This window comes from Polyodon spathula, chromosome 1 (assembly GCF_017654505.1).
Source record: "Polyodon spathula isolate WHYD16114869_AA chromosome 1, ASM1765450v1, whole genome shotgun sequence".
Lineage (NCBI taxonomy): Eukaryota > Metazoa > Chordata > Actinopteri > Acipenseriformes > Polyodontidae > Polyodon > Polyodon spathula.
This window is the reverse complement of record NC_054534.1, coordinates 42,127,083-42,142,225: the sequence shown is the minus strand read 5'-3', so window position 1 is coordinate 42,142,225 and position 15,143 is coordinate 42,127,083. Positions and strand designations below refer to the sequence as shown.

The 15,143-nt window shown below is 36.7% G+C and overlaps 1 protein-coding gene across 3 annotated transcripts in view; it reads left to right on the top strand.

The window, feature by feature from the left end:
• The window catches only part of vps13a (vacuolar protein sorting 13 homolog A), a 123,581-nt gene that overhangs the window by 82,025 nt on the left and 26,413 nt on the right, over window positions 1-15,143 (top strand). For all 3 annotated transcript variants that reach the window (XM_041255980.1, XM_041255972.1, XM_041255989.1), the window contains exons 55-66: window positions 476-629; window positions 761-907; window positions 3,380-3,461; window positions 5,597-5,666; window positions 8,279-8,393; window positions 8,602-8,715; window positions 9,569-9,714; window positions 10,264-10,345; window positions 10,430-10,543; window positions 11,717-11,792; window positions 11,962-12,125; window positions 14,803-14,848. In XM_041255980.1, the coding sequence (XP_041111914.1) occupies window positions 476-629; window positions 761-907; window positions 3,380-3,461; window positions 5,597-5,666; window positions 8,279-8,393; window positions 8,602-8,715; window positions 9,569-9,714; window positions 10,264-10,345; window positions 10,430-10,543; window positions 11,717-11,792; window positions 11,962-12,125; window positions 14,803-14,848 (1,310 nt within the window). The remainder of the gene's footprint in view (window positions 1-475; window positions 630-760; window positions 908-3,379; window positions 3,462-5,596; window positions 5,667-8,278; window positions 8,394-8,601; window positions 8,716-9,568; window positions 9,715-10,263; window positions 10,346-10,429; window positions 10,544-11,716; window positions 11,793-11,961; window positions 12,126-14,802; window positions 14,849-15,143) is intronic.

The window sequence follows — 15,143 nt, the reverse complement described above, 5'->3', positions numbered from 1 at the left end:
TCGGCTCATGCTAAACCCTGCTATTTTATTGTAGTTAGATATTTTCCTGCATCATTTTAACTAATCTGTTCTAGGCCTGGGGAGAGCTAGTACAGGTTTGGATACTATAATAACTGTAGTTATCAATGGTCATTACAGTTGGTAATTACAGTTTAACCTCCAACAATGAAGGTCTGATAACCAGGACAAGTGGAATTGCTTACATCCACGAATTGTTGGTACTGGCACTAAAAGTTGCATAGATATATTATATTAAGGTCATGTAACTTGGTTTCTGTATGATGTAAAGACCGACTATGATTCTCTGTGATTGCTGGTATCCATCCATGTTAAGGAAAATGTTAATGATACATACTTCATACATATATGTTGCTTTCACTTTATTACCACTTTATTGTTTACAAAACATAAGATAAGAGTTGCTATTAGATTCTTCAGCCTTTAAAAAAAAAAAAAAATCATTTTACTATTACAGTTCTGACATTGTGTGGGAAGCCAAACCAAAGCACAAGTCTAGATGGAAACCAATGCGTGCCAATCAGACAGATTTTTTGGAGTCGGCCTTTCGAGAATATATTGATTCTGGTCCTGTGGATAACCTAATTGTGAATCTTGACCCAAACTTTCAGGTCAGTTTTTTTATTTAGTTTTTTATTTGCTCATAATTGCATACAATTCCTTGCTGTTTTTTTTTTTTTTTTTTTTTTTTAATCACAATCTCTGCATATTCTGTAACTGTCATTTTTTTTTTTATCTGAAGGTGTGTCTGACACCTACTGCTACTGATATGAAAATGTTGCTCCCCCATGAGGCTGCAATCAGGAGAAATTTCTTACCAGCTGTAAAAGTGGAATACAACATCTCAGCACGTCAGAAATCATACAGAGTACAGATCTACAAGATACAGGTACAGAACATCAGGTCTACACCTATTTTGTAATTGAAATATCACTACCCTTAAATAAAAAATGCTTTTGCTGAACATTTTGTGGCAAACAAAAGATATTGCAAAAGCTATTTTACAGCCCAGGTATCCTTGAAAAAACACTTTTGGAAATCCATGAATAAAGTTAAAAAACTAAATTGAGACATTTCTGTTTAGTTTTTATAAATGTAAAATAAATAAATATATATAAAATATGTAATATATATAAAATGTGTGTGTGTATATATATATATATATATATATATATATATATAATATATATATATATATATATATATATATGTGTGTGTGTGTGTGTGTGTGTGTATATATATATCGTATACCATTGCTTGCATACTAATGAGCCACTTCTCACTGAATAAATCGCTACAGACCACTACATCATAAATTCCATGGCAAACTGCCATTTTATTTGTTGTTAGTTACAAAACCACTGCCAAAAATGACTGACATTCCACCAATTTCCTTAAATATATTTGGAGATGAAAAAAGATAACTGGTACAGCACCACCTGGCTAAGTGAAGACAGCAGTCACGTGAAAAAAATATATACATTAAATAACTGCACCAGCAAGTAGACATATCACAGTAGATGAGGAACAGCTAAATGAAACAGAAGAAAACAAAGATTGAAAAAAAAGAACATCTCAACAGCATTAAACAGGTTTTTCTGCCAGTGGAAGAAGTTCAACTGGCGACCAGTATTCCGTCTTCAGTTTTATAACGCTGAGAGCTGGGCTAAATAAATATATTTAACATCAGTGTTAACATCTCTGCTGACGGCGAGTTTAAAACCAGCAATAATATACTCCCGTCAGTCATGAAAACTTTTATAAAAGCAAGTAGACGAGGCCAGACACCACCTCCCAAATTACCGGCCTGGATTTGAAGCGTCTGCAGGAAACTGAGGCACTGTCCCGACACCGCGGTCGGATTGGTGTGTAAAGTCTGGTTCAATCTTAAACTTAATCTGGCACGGTGGTGTTTGAGAACTAACAAAAATATTTTTTGATATCCGAAAGGATGAAAACAGACTTGAATATGTGTGCCTCGCTTATCTGTGTTATCTGAAGCTCAGACCATCAACATCATTAGCTTGTGCTCAGTCCTCTTGTTTCAGGATGCCACTTTCGATGCATAAATTCACAATAAATGGACACGTGCAATTTTTAAGTGAACATTAAATTAAATGTGGGACTATGTTACACTGTGGATGTATACACAATATAAGTTTCTGGTTTTGTCTCAATTTAAAAATGTGTTTTAATTATTTAAATTCCCCCAAATGTCAGGTAGCAGTGTTATAAGCGGTATCAACTACTTCGAGCCATGCGGTTCTCATGATATATCCAACGCCTGGGGTGGTGATTTTATATAGTTGTAGTCAAAAGTGTACATACCCCAATGGAAATGTATAATTTCTAGAGATTTCTCGAAAAGAAAGAATTTTAGGAAAAATCTTTTGGTGCAAAAGTTTTGCTTTTGTGGATGAGGAACAAAGTTACAAGAAATGAAGGTCTACAGTTATTTATTTCCGCATTGTTCTGTAAAACTCAAATGAGAATTCAAAAATATTCCTACCCTTTGATGCTATGTTAGTATTGTCTATAAGGTGCTAGAACTTTCAATATGATAATGCAGAACCTAATTCTAGAAAAGTCTAGAACATGTTGGATTGTAGGTGAACATTCTTAGAGTATAAAAGGGTTAGGATGACTTGCCAAAAGAGACTACACATGGACTGTTAGACAGTGCATACTTAACCATTCCCAGAACTGCGTACAACGTAAAAGGCAAAGCAATTTAGAAAAAGAGCGAGAAAGTTTCCAGAATTCAGTATCCAAAGTCAGTATTCAATTGCAGAATATAGTGCTCGATAATACCCTAATTTCACAGTTCACTTGCAAATGAAAATGCACAAAAGCTATTAAAGAGCAGAGGTTTAAAAAAATAATAAAATCCACAGCATCTAAAACTTTAATTATTAACTGTTTTACATTATCGTAGCTTGTCTCGTTCGCTTTGTTTTTTGCTGAATTTTAGTCTGGTGAAATTGAAGGAAGGGCTGTGTAACTGTACAATAAAAAGACTGATTTGGCATGCAAAAAAAAAGAAATGTGAGCTGTGACAGATAAGCAGATAAATTGTAACATTGAAGAGAATGGCTTTGTATCAGAAAACTGGTGAGTGGGAAATCGTGTGACAGGCAAGTGCATTAATTTGTTGTGTGTGTGTGTGTATATATATATATGTGTGTGTAATATAGATATATATATATATGAGAAGTGGGAATTGATTTGTTTCTAATACAAGGATGGAAAAACGCAACTGACATAGCCAGACACGTTTGTTTATTACACTGTTTTCCATTCCCTAAGCATTTTCATTGGTAATCAGTAGCTTAACTTTTTTCATTAACCTGTGACTTCCTAGATACAAAACCAGCTTCCTGGAGCCATCTTTCCCTTTGTGTTTTATCCCATAAAACCTCCAAAGTCTGTCACAATGGATTCAGGTTTGTAAATGTTTCAGCTAATTCACTTCTAATTCAATTGCATATGTGTTTTCAGACTGAACATTTTAAGGTTTAACAGTCCCAGGTCGTCCATCCACTGACTGTATCCTGTTTATATATATATATATATATATATATATATATATATATATATATATATATATATATATATATATATATATATATATATATATATATATATATATATATATATATATATATATAGTACTGTGCAAAAGTTTTAGGCAGGTGTGAAAAAATGTTGTAAAGTAAGAATGCTTTCAAAAATAGACGTGTTAATAGATTATATTTATCAATTAACTAAATGCAAAGTGAGTGAACAGAAGAAAAATCTAAATCAAATCCATACTTGGTGTGACCTTTGCCTTCAAAACAGCATCAATTCTTCTAGGTACACTTGCTACAAAGTCAGGGATTTTGTAGGCATATAGTCAGGTGTATGATTAAACAGTTAATCCAAACAGGTGCTAATGATGATGATCATCATTTCAATATGTAGATTGAAACACAATCATTAACTGAAACAGAAACAGCTGTGTAGGAGGAATAAAACTGGATGAGGAACAGCCAAACTCGGCTAACAAGGTGAGGTTGCTGAAGACAGTTTACTGTCAAAAGTCATACACCATGGCAAGACTGAGCACAGCAACAAAACAGAAGGTAGTTTATATTGCATCAGCAAGGTCTCTCCCAGGCAGAAATTTCAAGGCAGACAGGGGTTTCCAGATGTGCTGTCCAAACTCTTTTGAAGAAGCACAAAGAAACGGGCAACGTTGAGGACCGTAGACGCAGTGGTCGGCCAAGGAAACTTACTGCAGCAGATGAAAGACACACCATGCTTACTTCCCTTCGCAATCAGAAGATTTCCAGCAGTGCCATCAGCTCAGAATTTGCAGAAAACAGTGGGACCCTGGTACACCCATCTACTGCCCGGAGAAGTCTGGTCAGAAGTGGCCTTCATGATCGCCCAAGGGTTGGAGAGCGGTACACGAATGAATGTCTGCAGGCAACAGTGAAGCATGGTGGAGGTTCCTTGCAAGTTTGGGGCTACATTTCTGCAAATGGAGTTGGGGATTTGGTCATAATTAATGGTCTCCTCAATGCTGAGAAGTAGAGGCAGATACTTATCCATCATGCAATACCATCAGGGAGGCATCTGATTGGCCCCAAATTTATTCTGCAGCATGACGACGACCCCAAACATACAGCAAAAATCATTAAGAACTATCTTCAGCGTAAACAAGGAGTCCTGGAAGTGATGGTAAGGCCCCCAGAGAGCTCTGATCTCAACATCATAGAGTCTGTCTGGGATTACATGAAGAGAGAGAAGCAACTGAGGCTGCCTAAATCCACAGATGAACTGTGGTTAGTTCTCCAAGATGTTTGGGGCAACCTACCTGCTGAGTTCCTTCAAAAACTGTGTGCAAGTGTACCTAGAAGAATTAATACTCTTTTGAAGGCAAAGGGTGGTCACACCAAATATTGATTTTTGTTCACTCACTTTGCATTTTGTTAATTGATAAATATAAACTATTAACATGTCTATTTTTGAAAGCATTCTTACTTTACAGCATTTTTTCACACCTGCCTAAAACTTTTGCACAGTACTATATATATTTTTTGTGTTCCCAAACTCAGACTATTGGGGGGGAAATGAGTTGTAGTGCTGTGACAGCAATTAACTTTTCTCGATTAAAATGAGTTTCAAGAAATTACGTTTTGATTTTGTTTGTCTGTCCCCAAAACCTGTTCCTCCTAGGGAGATTGTCTCTTCACCTTGTGTGAAGGGAGATGGTAGGTTCCACAGCAATTGGAGAAATACAACTCTTTAGTGTTTTACCAAAAATGGAAATCTTCAAACAAACACACAGGCAGATACACACAAGTTTTGCAACCCATTTTGCAGGGCTTTGACTCCAAGACTAAATTTACTTGAATGGGGGTGCCTGCAACAGCCCCAGGCACTGTCTCGTTACTGTACTTTGAAATTGGTAGTTTGCTGGGACCAATTCAGCAGAATTAAAGAGAAACAATTTTAAATTGTTGTTAACCTTCAGTAAACTAATCTGTGCTACCTTTTCTAAACAACCTGCATTGGCTGTGTTTTTATACAGAACCCAAACCGCTAGCTGATGTTAGCATTGTGACGAGGTCTGCAGGACATTCAGACATATCTCGTATCAAGTAAGTTGGGTTCTACAGTTTTTTAATGTACCAGACCACTGACCTAATATGGCTGTCATATTGAGGATCTGTGAATTTTGCTGAACAGAGACAGACAGTACACCTGGATGTCTGGTACACAGCTGTTTTTTCCATTCAAAAGTGTTTCTTCACTGCCACATTTGTTTAATTGTCTGTATTAATATTACAGACCAAAAGCTTTGGCATTATTCATTTTAGTTGGTCACAGCCTTATTAGGTGAATAAACATGTCCTTGTTTTACTGCCACAAAAACTCACATTTGTTGTTTCTTTGGTTTTGTTATGAGGGCTATTTAGAAACCACTAAACTCAAATCATTTTAAAACTTGTTTTAAGGTGTTTGTCAGAAATCAAAATATAATTTGTAAGGATGCCCTGAGGAAATAAACATGGGTCTTTATGTACTAATATCACTTACGTTTTCGTAAATACTGCAAATTCGTAGCATCTGTCCTTCATAGAATTTTTGCATGCGATGTACTAAACACCTTTCTCGTGAACTACCATAATATCACAGCAAGTTTACAAACAGCATAAATGACTGTTCATTATACAGGAGAGATCGGAATTTGCATCGCATTATAAGTAGATTAGCAACACAAAGTCAAGATTTTGAACTTCCTTCTGGCAAAGATAAATGAGTGGTATTGTGAACAGAAAGGTAGTAGGCAAATATAATAGGATTGAGCTGTAGCTTCTACAGACTCCGACCTTGATGCAACTATGACATCGGACAAAATTTGACCTATTGGTGAAATGGAAAAATAATTGAAATATTATTTAACACTTCGCAGAGCCAAAATTAAGAAACACGGAAAAACTAACAAAATTAATTCTGTGAACACTGAGCAACAGACACTTGACAAAAAAAAAAAAAATGGCATGACCTTAGGAAGATTACAAAAAAGAAAGCATTAAAAAATAAACAAAGAAACAGGACAAACTGAATGTGATGTGTTAAATGTAGCCCAGACCCTGGGCTCAGCAAAAATAAGCCAAAACATAGATCTAAAAGGGTCCTGTGGCAAAGTGCCCCACCCCTGTGTGTATTTTGTGTTGTGTGTTAATGTTGGTGTATAGTCATTGGTACACAGGATATAAACGGGTCTGTGCAACACGAGTGTTTAAAATGTATATTTGTATTTAAGCACGAGGATTGCACAGCACTTCACGTGCAAGTAAAATGTAATATGTGAGCACGGGGAATTGCACTTTATTAATTCACGTGCAGTTGTACCGCTACTCCAATTGAATGATTGACTAGCAATCAAGTCTTGGTACAGCTGCATAAAAGCAGCATGTTTTCACTCACTCGGTGTTGTGTGTTCGGTGAGTGGAGAAGGAGAAAGTAAAATAACTAAACATAAATATATAAGTGTTGTTTTGACTCACCGTGTTTGTCTGTTGGTTTAAGTGCTAGTCCGTTTTGTTTGTCTCTTTGTTTTGGTTGCCAGTGCCATGTCCTGGTTTTTGTACTGTTTTATTTTATAATAATAAACCGTGCAGCAGCGCATCCATTTATCATTTCATCTCGCAGTCCTCGGTGTTTCTTCTGGTCTGACGTCCCCACTACAGCCGTGTTTGTCACAGTCCCCAAAAACAGAAAGCATCAGTAAAACTAAGCTTGTTTCTATATATGGAAGTTTACCATGGTAAATTTGCACTGTAATTCTGCAGTTTACCATATTTGTACTTGTCTGTACCCTAACCATGCTTCCCTATGCTTTCAGTGCTTTAATTTAAGAATATTGCAGAAAACTTTTGTTTCAGTCTATGTATATTTTAGTTGTGCAAAGGAAAAGTACAGTACATACAGTAGGCTATGCAAGTAAATGCTTTTCATCATATTTCAGTTGTCTCTGCGCTACATAATTACTGAGAAGAAAAGATTTGTTTGTGTAATTAAAGAACTCTAATGATTTGTTTCTGTGTTTCCCTTCCATTATTAATGTGGTTTAAAATGAAACACCTTAAAATATAAAAGAAACCAAAACAAAATGTATTTATTACCGCTTTGTTTTTTAAGACTATTAATAATTAATTTGTTTGTTTTACGGTGCTTTTATTTTTAAAGTAACTAAAAACCTGTAAACAGTTTAAACAGGAAGTTTCACATACAAACAGCTAGCTAAGTCTACGCCAGTGAGAGGCATGTGTAAAATAACAGGCACAAACCAAAGTCGTAAATCAGGAAAAAATTATACCACATCAAAGTTAAGCGCGACATTTCGATATTATAATGAGATTCGTACATTCGCATACTAAAGTAGTTTGAAACTAACAGTCTACCTAAACTACCGCAGCAGGGATGAAGCTAAGTTACGGGAGTGAAAATGACTAATACGTCCCAGATAGGTCTTCAAAGTCACAAAACCCTACGAAAAGTCAAGATGTGAAAGAAAAATCAATGATACATAGAGCCCAAAGTCATGTATTTATTTATGAATGAAATAGGAAGTTGGTCGCCTGTGGTAGCCTCTGACTGTTTAGAATTTGTTTGGGGCTGATCTTCCTGTTTAGAATGTTTTAACTTTGAGAGTTATTACATGAAAATAAATTTGTTAAGTAGTACATACATTTTAATTTATTAGGTACTTTAAGGTTCTGATTCAAGAGATGGGCTTAAAGTTGGACCTGGGATTCTTGTATGCCATGTCTGAACTCTTTACACAAGACAATGCTGATGAAGCTTCAACTGAACAAAAGGTATAGTAGGAACACACTCTTGATGTAATATTTGTGTCCTATAATAATCTCATGTGATGTTTTATAGTGTGTGGTGTTGTTCTATTTCTGTGTAATGTAACTAACAATTGTCAAGTTTGTGTGGTGGTGGTGTTTTTTTTTTTTTTTTTTTTTTAATTCTGCCTTCATGCTTGATATCAGCAACATCTAATATAATTGTATTACTCAGGTTGAGCTTTTTGAAAAGGATATTGAATATCTTAAGACAGAGCTGAACACTGTATCTACCACAGATACCTCAGCAATTGGTCTTTATGAATATTTCCACATATCTCCTATCAAGGTAAGTTATTGTGTGTTTTTTTGTATGATTTCAATATTCCCAAAGCACCTGTTATTAATACAGTATGACAAATTCAATATTTGTTCCAATTACCAACTCTTGCTGGTCAGTTGTTCACCAGCAGTTGATGACATTTTGGGCTGTAAAATGTCTCCAGTATCCACCTGTAATTTTGCATATACCTGGCTCAATGGATTTTCTTCAAATATTAGAGGTTTCAGTGATTCTGCTTGATATCCAATAATATGTAGATTATCTTTGTGTATCCAATCAAAGGCTGCAAATAGTTCATAGCAGATGAGCAGACAAAGGGCCTCTAACGCTTCACCATTGTGACATTTTAGCACACGATACCACCCTGACTTAATTACTATTTAAGTGATCTAAATGGTGTTATATGTAATTTCCGAATTCGTTCAATCATAAAAGGGGACTAGCAGGTGTCCTGACCTGAAGTAATTTAGTCTTGTAGTCAAAGCCCTGCAAAAGGGGTTTACATCCCTAACAGTGTGTGTGGATCTCTTTAGAGTATGTTTTGTGTAATAGGTAATATGCCAGGCCTTATTTGAATATTTGCACAGTGGTTATATTTAGTTGTGCCACTGTTTTAGAACAATTGTATAGACATAATTGCATCTTCATATTCTTTGCATATAATAATTTTGCTTTGATCAGGAAAAATATGGTGCAACAGAATTACAAAATAATCAGTTTATTTAAAGTTCCAATAACCTGGTGTTATCACCTGACTTTGATAATCATTACTGTAAGTATGTATAATGACATAAAGGTTTCTTCTTCTACATTTTCTTATGGGTAACTGGTGCTTTTAATATTATATTTTTCTTTGTAGCTGCATTTAAGTTTATCGCTAAGCACTGGAGGTGAAGATGGAAATAAGGAAAGACGACAGACAGAAGTCATTCCTGTTCAGTCCCTGAACCTACTGCTCAAGAGTATCGGTGCCACTCTAACAGATGCACAAGATGTAGTGTTTAAGTATGACCCTTCACTCTTCACAACTGTTTTGTCCTTTACTAACACTTAATGATAATTTACTACACATAACAAATGGTAAAATACCCTCACATTTAATGTTACTTGCAATACCCATCACATCTTTACTACAAGGATTTGATGGTGCAAACCAAATTTGTGCGTTGTGGGTTTTTCTTCGCTGTTAAGTGTCTAGCTGTATTTGACGGGGTATTTTGGTTGCCCTGCCACATCGTCTAGTCATGATCCCTAGAGCATTTTTTTTCAAACGTAGAACAAGTATGTTTACACCAATTTCAAATTGAAAATACATATTTTACATTGCAACATGTTTTTATTGCTTTATCAATAAGGAGTGCTGTTTTATATAAATGGTGATGCACAGTATGGTCCTTACAGACTAGTTGTAAGATGTATATTAACAGGAAATAAACATTAATGAGAAATATTTTGATTAAAAAAAAAAAAAAAAACGCAGACCTATATTGTATATTGACAATGAATCGCATTTATTTTTGTGTGTGTATTTTTTTTACTTTTTTTATTTTACAGACTTGCTTTCTTCGAGTTGACCTACCAATTCTGTACAACTCAGCAACTTCAGTGGGAGGTCATCAGACATTACTCTAAACAGGTTGGTAGAATTAGTTACACTATAGAACTAATACAAGTTTGTCTGCTCAGGTTATAAAATATGTATACTAATTATTTGTTTTAGGCCATCAAGCAAATGTATGTCCTTGTTCTTGGACTGGATGTCTTGGGGAACCCATTTGGATTAATCAGAGGCTTGTCTGAAGGATTTGAAGCTTTCTTCTATGAACCCTATCAGGTTAGTTTCTTTTTCCAGTAAAAAATGTAACTAAAAAAAACACCAACGGTCCCCAAAATGGCAAATGTAGCATTTCAAGCATTGCTATAACCCTTTATCTGCTACAGCAGTGGTTCCCAACCTGTGGTCCCATCAGAGGGGGTCTGTGGGAAAACAAAATAAAAATAGCCTCCTCACACATCTTCGGAAGAATACAGCACCTGCCGCTGTATTACACCTCATGTACGTTGTATGAAGTGTGACGTGTTTAGCCTGTTTTTGTAGCAGTTCGAATTTGTGCGAATTATTATTTTTTTCTTTCAAATAATGTCTTTTAGTTGACTCTGATATTATATGCGACCTGAAGAAAATATGTTTTACAGTAAGATGCTAAGAAGAGAGACGTTCAATCATTAAGGGCGGCAGAGTAACACTAGCACTGGAGATTTTGAAGAAAGACCATAAATGTGTCATGGAGTCCATACAATGGCAGGAAGCGCAATAAACAAACTATTGTTAGCCAGGTTTTCCTTCTTTCAACTAAATACAGCAAGGTTACATCTCCATTGTAACATTGGCAAGCCGTGACAAGCAGCCTTGATCGTTTTGAATTAATGATTTTGTGCTGATGGGGGTATATTTTACATAGTGATTGCAGTCTATTATTTGAATGCGTTAAATGCTCTCAACTGAGGTATATATTAAATCAACTGAACAAAGTACATTTAGTGCATTATCCATTGAGTGAGGGGTGGTAATAACTATTTTGTAATTTGTGCCTCACCTGTCAAAATTCGGGATGTGAAATCACTGAAACAGCACCAGTCATCTCGTTAGGTAAGTTAATCAATTTCCCGTAAGGCATCGTTATCAAATGCGATACTATAGTGGAAAGCAAATTTAATAGAATGTCCTTGTGTAGCGGCAGTGTCACTATGATAGTAGTACATGGTGGTCCGCGAAATGTTTGGAGGTTCAGAAGGGGTCCGCATACCCAAAAAGGTTGGGAACCACTGTGCTATAGGGCACGCAGATGTGAAGGAATGTCCATGCTGTTAATCACATGTTTATATTTGGGGGAAAAATATCACCCAATGAAAGAAATTAATTCTACAATTTGCTTTTCAAACAAAAAAGATTGACTCCATATTGTATTCTAATCTAACTAATATGTCATTGTATTTTCTTTATCAGGGAGCCATTCAGGGACCAGAGGAGTTTGCAGAAGGAATGGCACTTGGTGTAAAAGCTCTGGTTGGAGGTGCTGTTGGTAAGTGTTGTTGGGAGTTAAAGTACCCTTTGTTTTAAAGGGCAATAGGGAAACTTCACAACTAACTGATCAGTTTTATTTGTTTCCTAATTACACTGTCATAAGTATTGACAGTGATCATGAGCTATAATTGATCTGTGTTTTAATTATTTAAAAAAAATGTGTTCAGGTGGCTTAGCTGGTGCTGCTTCCAGAATCACTGGTGCCATGGCAAAAGGGATTGCAGCCATGACCTTGGATGAAGAGTACCAACAGAAGCGTAGAGAAGAGATGAATACACAGCCAAGTGGTCTAAGGGAAGGCATTACTCGGGGAGGCAAAGGTTTAGTGTCGGTAGGTAGTGTTCTGATTTAAATTGTATGTTAAGTTTAAAAATGCATTTGCTCATGTGGTTTTAAAAATATGCATAGTTTTATCAGATTCATAGCTGTTTTCTCTAAAACCTTATCTGTATAACAAACTTAGGGCTACTGATTTTCCGTGATTTGTGGAATTAGGCATTTTTGGAATGAAGTTTTGCAATGTTATCTCTTTCTGCTCGCAACTCGTGGTTTGCATTTTGCATAAACGCGTAGAGAACAAGAAAGCAAAAGACGGCAACAAAAATCTATGCTGAAAAACTTAGAACTAAGGTACTTAGAACATAGTACATTAAATATAAGGCTAGGTTGTGAGTTCTAAACATTGGATGCATGTGTCATACAGAATCGTAACAAAAATAAAGAGAAAAATCTGAAATGGCAAGTTAGACAACCTCTAATAACTGATATCAGCCTTAAAGAGCATGGAAAGCAAGAGAAAACAAGTGGGTCTTGAGAGTTAATTTGAAGCGAGCCACTGTGGGGCTTCACTCACTAAAGCTGGGAGAGAGTTCCAGAGAGTCGGAACCATGAAGCTAAAGAGTGCTCCCTGAGTGTGGTGCACATTTGCTTAGATATAACAAGTAAGCCAGAGTCAGAGAACTTCAGCTTGCAGGCAGGGACATACTGGGTCAGCAGGTTGGAGAGATACTCTGGGTAATGTGATTGTGTTTTTTTTATATCTGGTAAGGATCCTAGCGGTGCCATTGTGAACCAACTGCAATTGGTTTATGTCGCGTGATGGAAAACCACCATAGAGAGAGTTGCAGTAGTCAAGTCGAGATGAGACAAATGCATGACTGAGTATCTCTGCATCTGGGAGGGAAAGGTAGGATTGGACCTTTGAGATGTTTTGGAGGTGGTAGAAGGAAGATTTGACCACCGAAGAGATTTGGGCATCAAGGGAGAGGTTACTATCCAGAAGTAGAACAAGGCTTTGTACAGTGGGGGAAGGCAGCAGCAGACAGTTTCCAAGGTTCAGGGTGGTAATATTGAGATGGTTGAGTTAAGGTTTTGATCTTACTGAAAACAGTTCAGATTTGTTAGTGTTGAGCTGAAGAAAATTGGCAGACATCCAGGCCTCGATGTCTTGCAAGCTGAGAGCTGGATCATGGCAGAGGGACATCCAGGGTTGAGTTTTAGGTAGAGCTGGGTGTCATCTGCATAGGAGTGAAACATGAGGCTATGTTGGCGGATGAGGTGACCCAAGAGAAGCATGTAGATGTTGAAGAGAAGAGGTCCAAGAACAGACCCTTGAGGGACACCACAGGTGACTGGGTTTGCATCACCACTGCTTCCATCACAGAAATCAGACTGCATACGTCCAGATAGGTGTAAGAGGACAGCCAGGAGAGACAGGTTGCAGAGATCCCAGCATACGTCTGAAGGCGGTCAAGAAGAATGCTATGATCTATGGTATCAAAAGCAGCAGTTAGGTTAAGGAGGACAAGGGCAGACGAGCATCAGCATTAAGCAGAAGATCATTTACAATCTAGAGGAGAGCAGTTTCAGTTCTATGAAGCAGCCAGAAGCCAGACTGCAAATATTCAAGCAGATTGTTATCTGTGAGATGTTTCGTCAGCTGGCTGTGACTACAGCCCTTTCAAGAGTTTTGGAGAGAAAAGGAAGATTAGATATGGGATGGAAGTTAGGTAAGACAACCAGGTCAAGGGAGGGTTTTTTGAGCACTGGCGTTACTCTGGCAGTCTTGAGGGCAGCAGGAACCAAGACTGAATCCAGGGACAGGTTGAGAGTGTGCATAAAAGGAGCAATATCAGAAGCACAGAGATGGAAGAGATTTGTTAGCCAGGGGTCCAATAGGCATTTGGCAGTAGTTGGTTTCAACAATAGGCTGGAGGCATCAGTAATGGAGAGAGGAGAGAAGGAAGAGAGAGCAGGAGGGGAGTCGAGGTAGTCATGTACTATACTGGGTTTGGCAGGAGAGCGTAGAGTAAATGGTGTCGATTTTATTCTGAAAGAAAGAAGAGAAATCATGGCAGGTAGGAGGGGAGGATGAATGGGAGATGGATTTATCGGTGGCTGGACGCAGGATTTGATCAATGGTTTTGAAGAAAATATTTGGTTTACAGTGTCCCATAGATTGCTGGACTGTTACTAAACTCTTTCATATTTTTTATTGTAATGCCAGCAATAAGTTAAACAGATCTTTTAGATTTATTTGTAGACTGTCTCTCTTAGTGGAAGACATGTATTTTCTGAAATGTTGTAATGTAATTAAGTTTCCGTGCTTATTTTAATGCCAGCAATGAGCCAAGTGATATTTATAAACATTATGACATGTAATTGTCTTCAGGTGCTTTACTTACTATTACAGCAACAAGAGTCTGATTGAAAGTCTTGGCTTTAATAAATAAATAAATAAATAAGAAAGAATGTTTGGAATATTTATTAATGTACTTATTTTAACTAGCAACATTATATTTATGTTCAAATGCCATGTTTAATTGTCAATAAATTGATAAAAAGTGGGGAAAAAACATAATTAGTAATTTTTGAAAAATGGAATTTGCCTTTCTCCAGAATGGAAAATCAGTAGCCCTGTAAACTGCATTTCAATTTTAGATTTATGTCATACTTTCCTGAACAATGTGTATTATTGTTTATAATTGCTTTATTTTTATTTTTTACAGGGATTTGTCAGTGGTATTACAGGAATTGTAACAAAACCTATAAAAGGTAAGCATTTGGGGGGTCATTTTTGTACAGGGCTAGTTTTATTCTAATTGCAGACGCAACACAGCCTGCACTGCGACTGACTTACAACCAGTTCTTTTAAAATGCAATTTTCAGTAGGAAAATTTGAAGATGTAAGCCTGCGACTCTGCACATTTATTGAGTATTTAAATGGCCACAGTAAGTACAAACATGGCCTCTCGCTGAGGGTTGCACTGGAGAAGTTTGAAAGACAAACAATGGCACAAACGGGGTGCCCTATAAAAAGAAAAGCAAACTTCACAGAGGAAGAGATGCA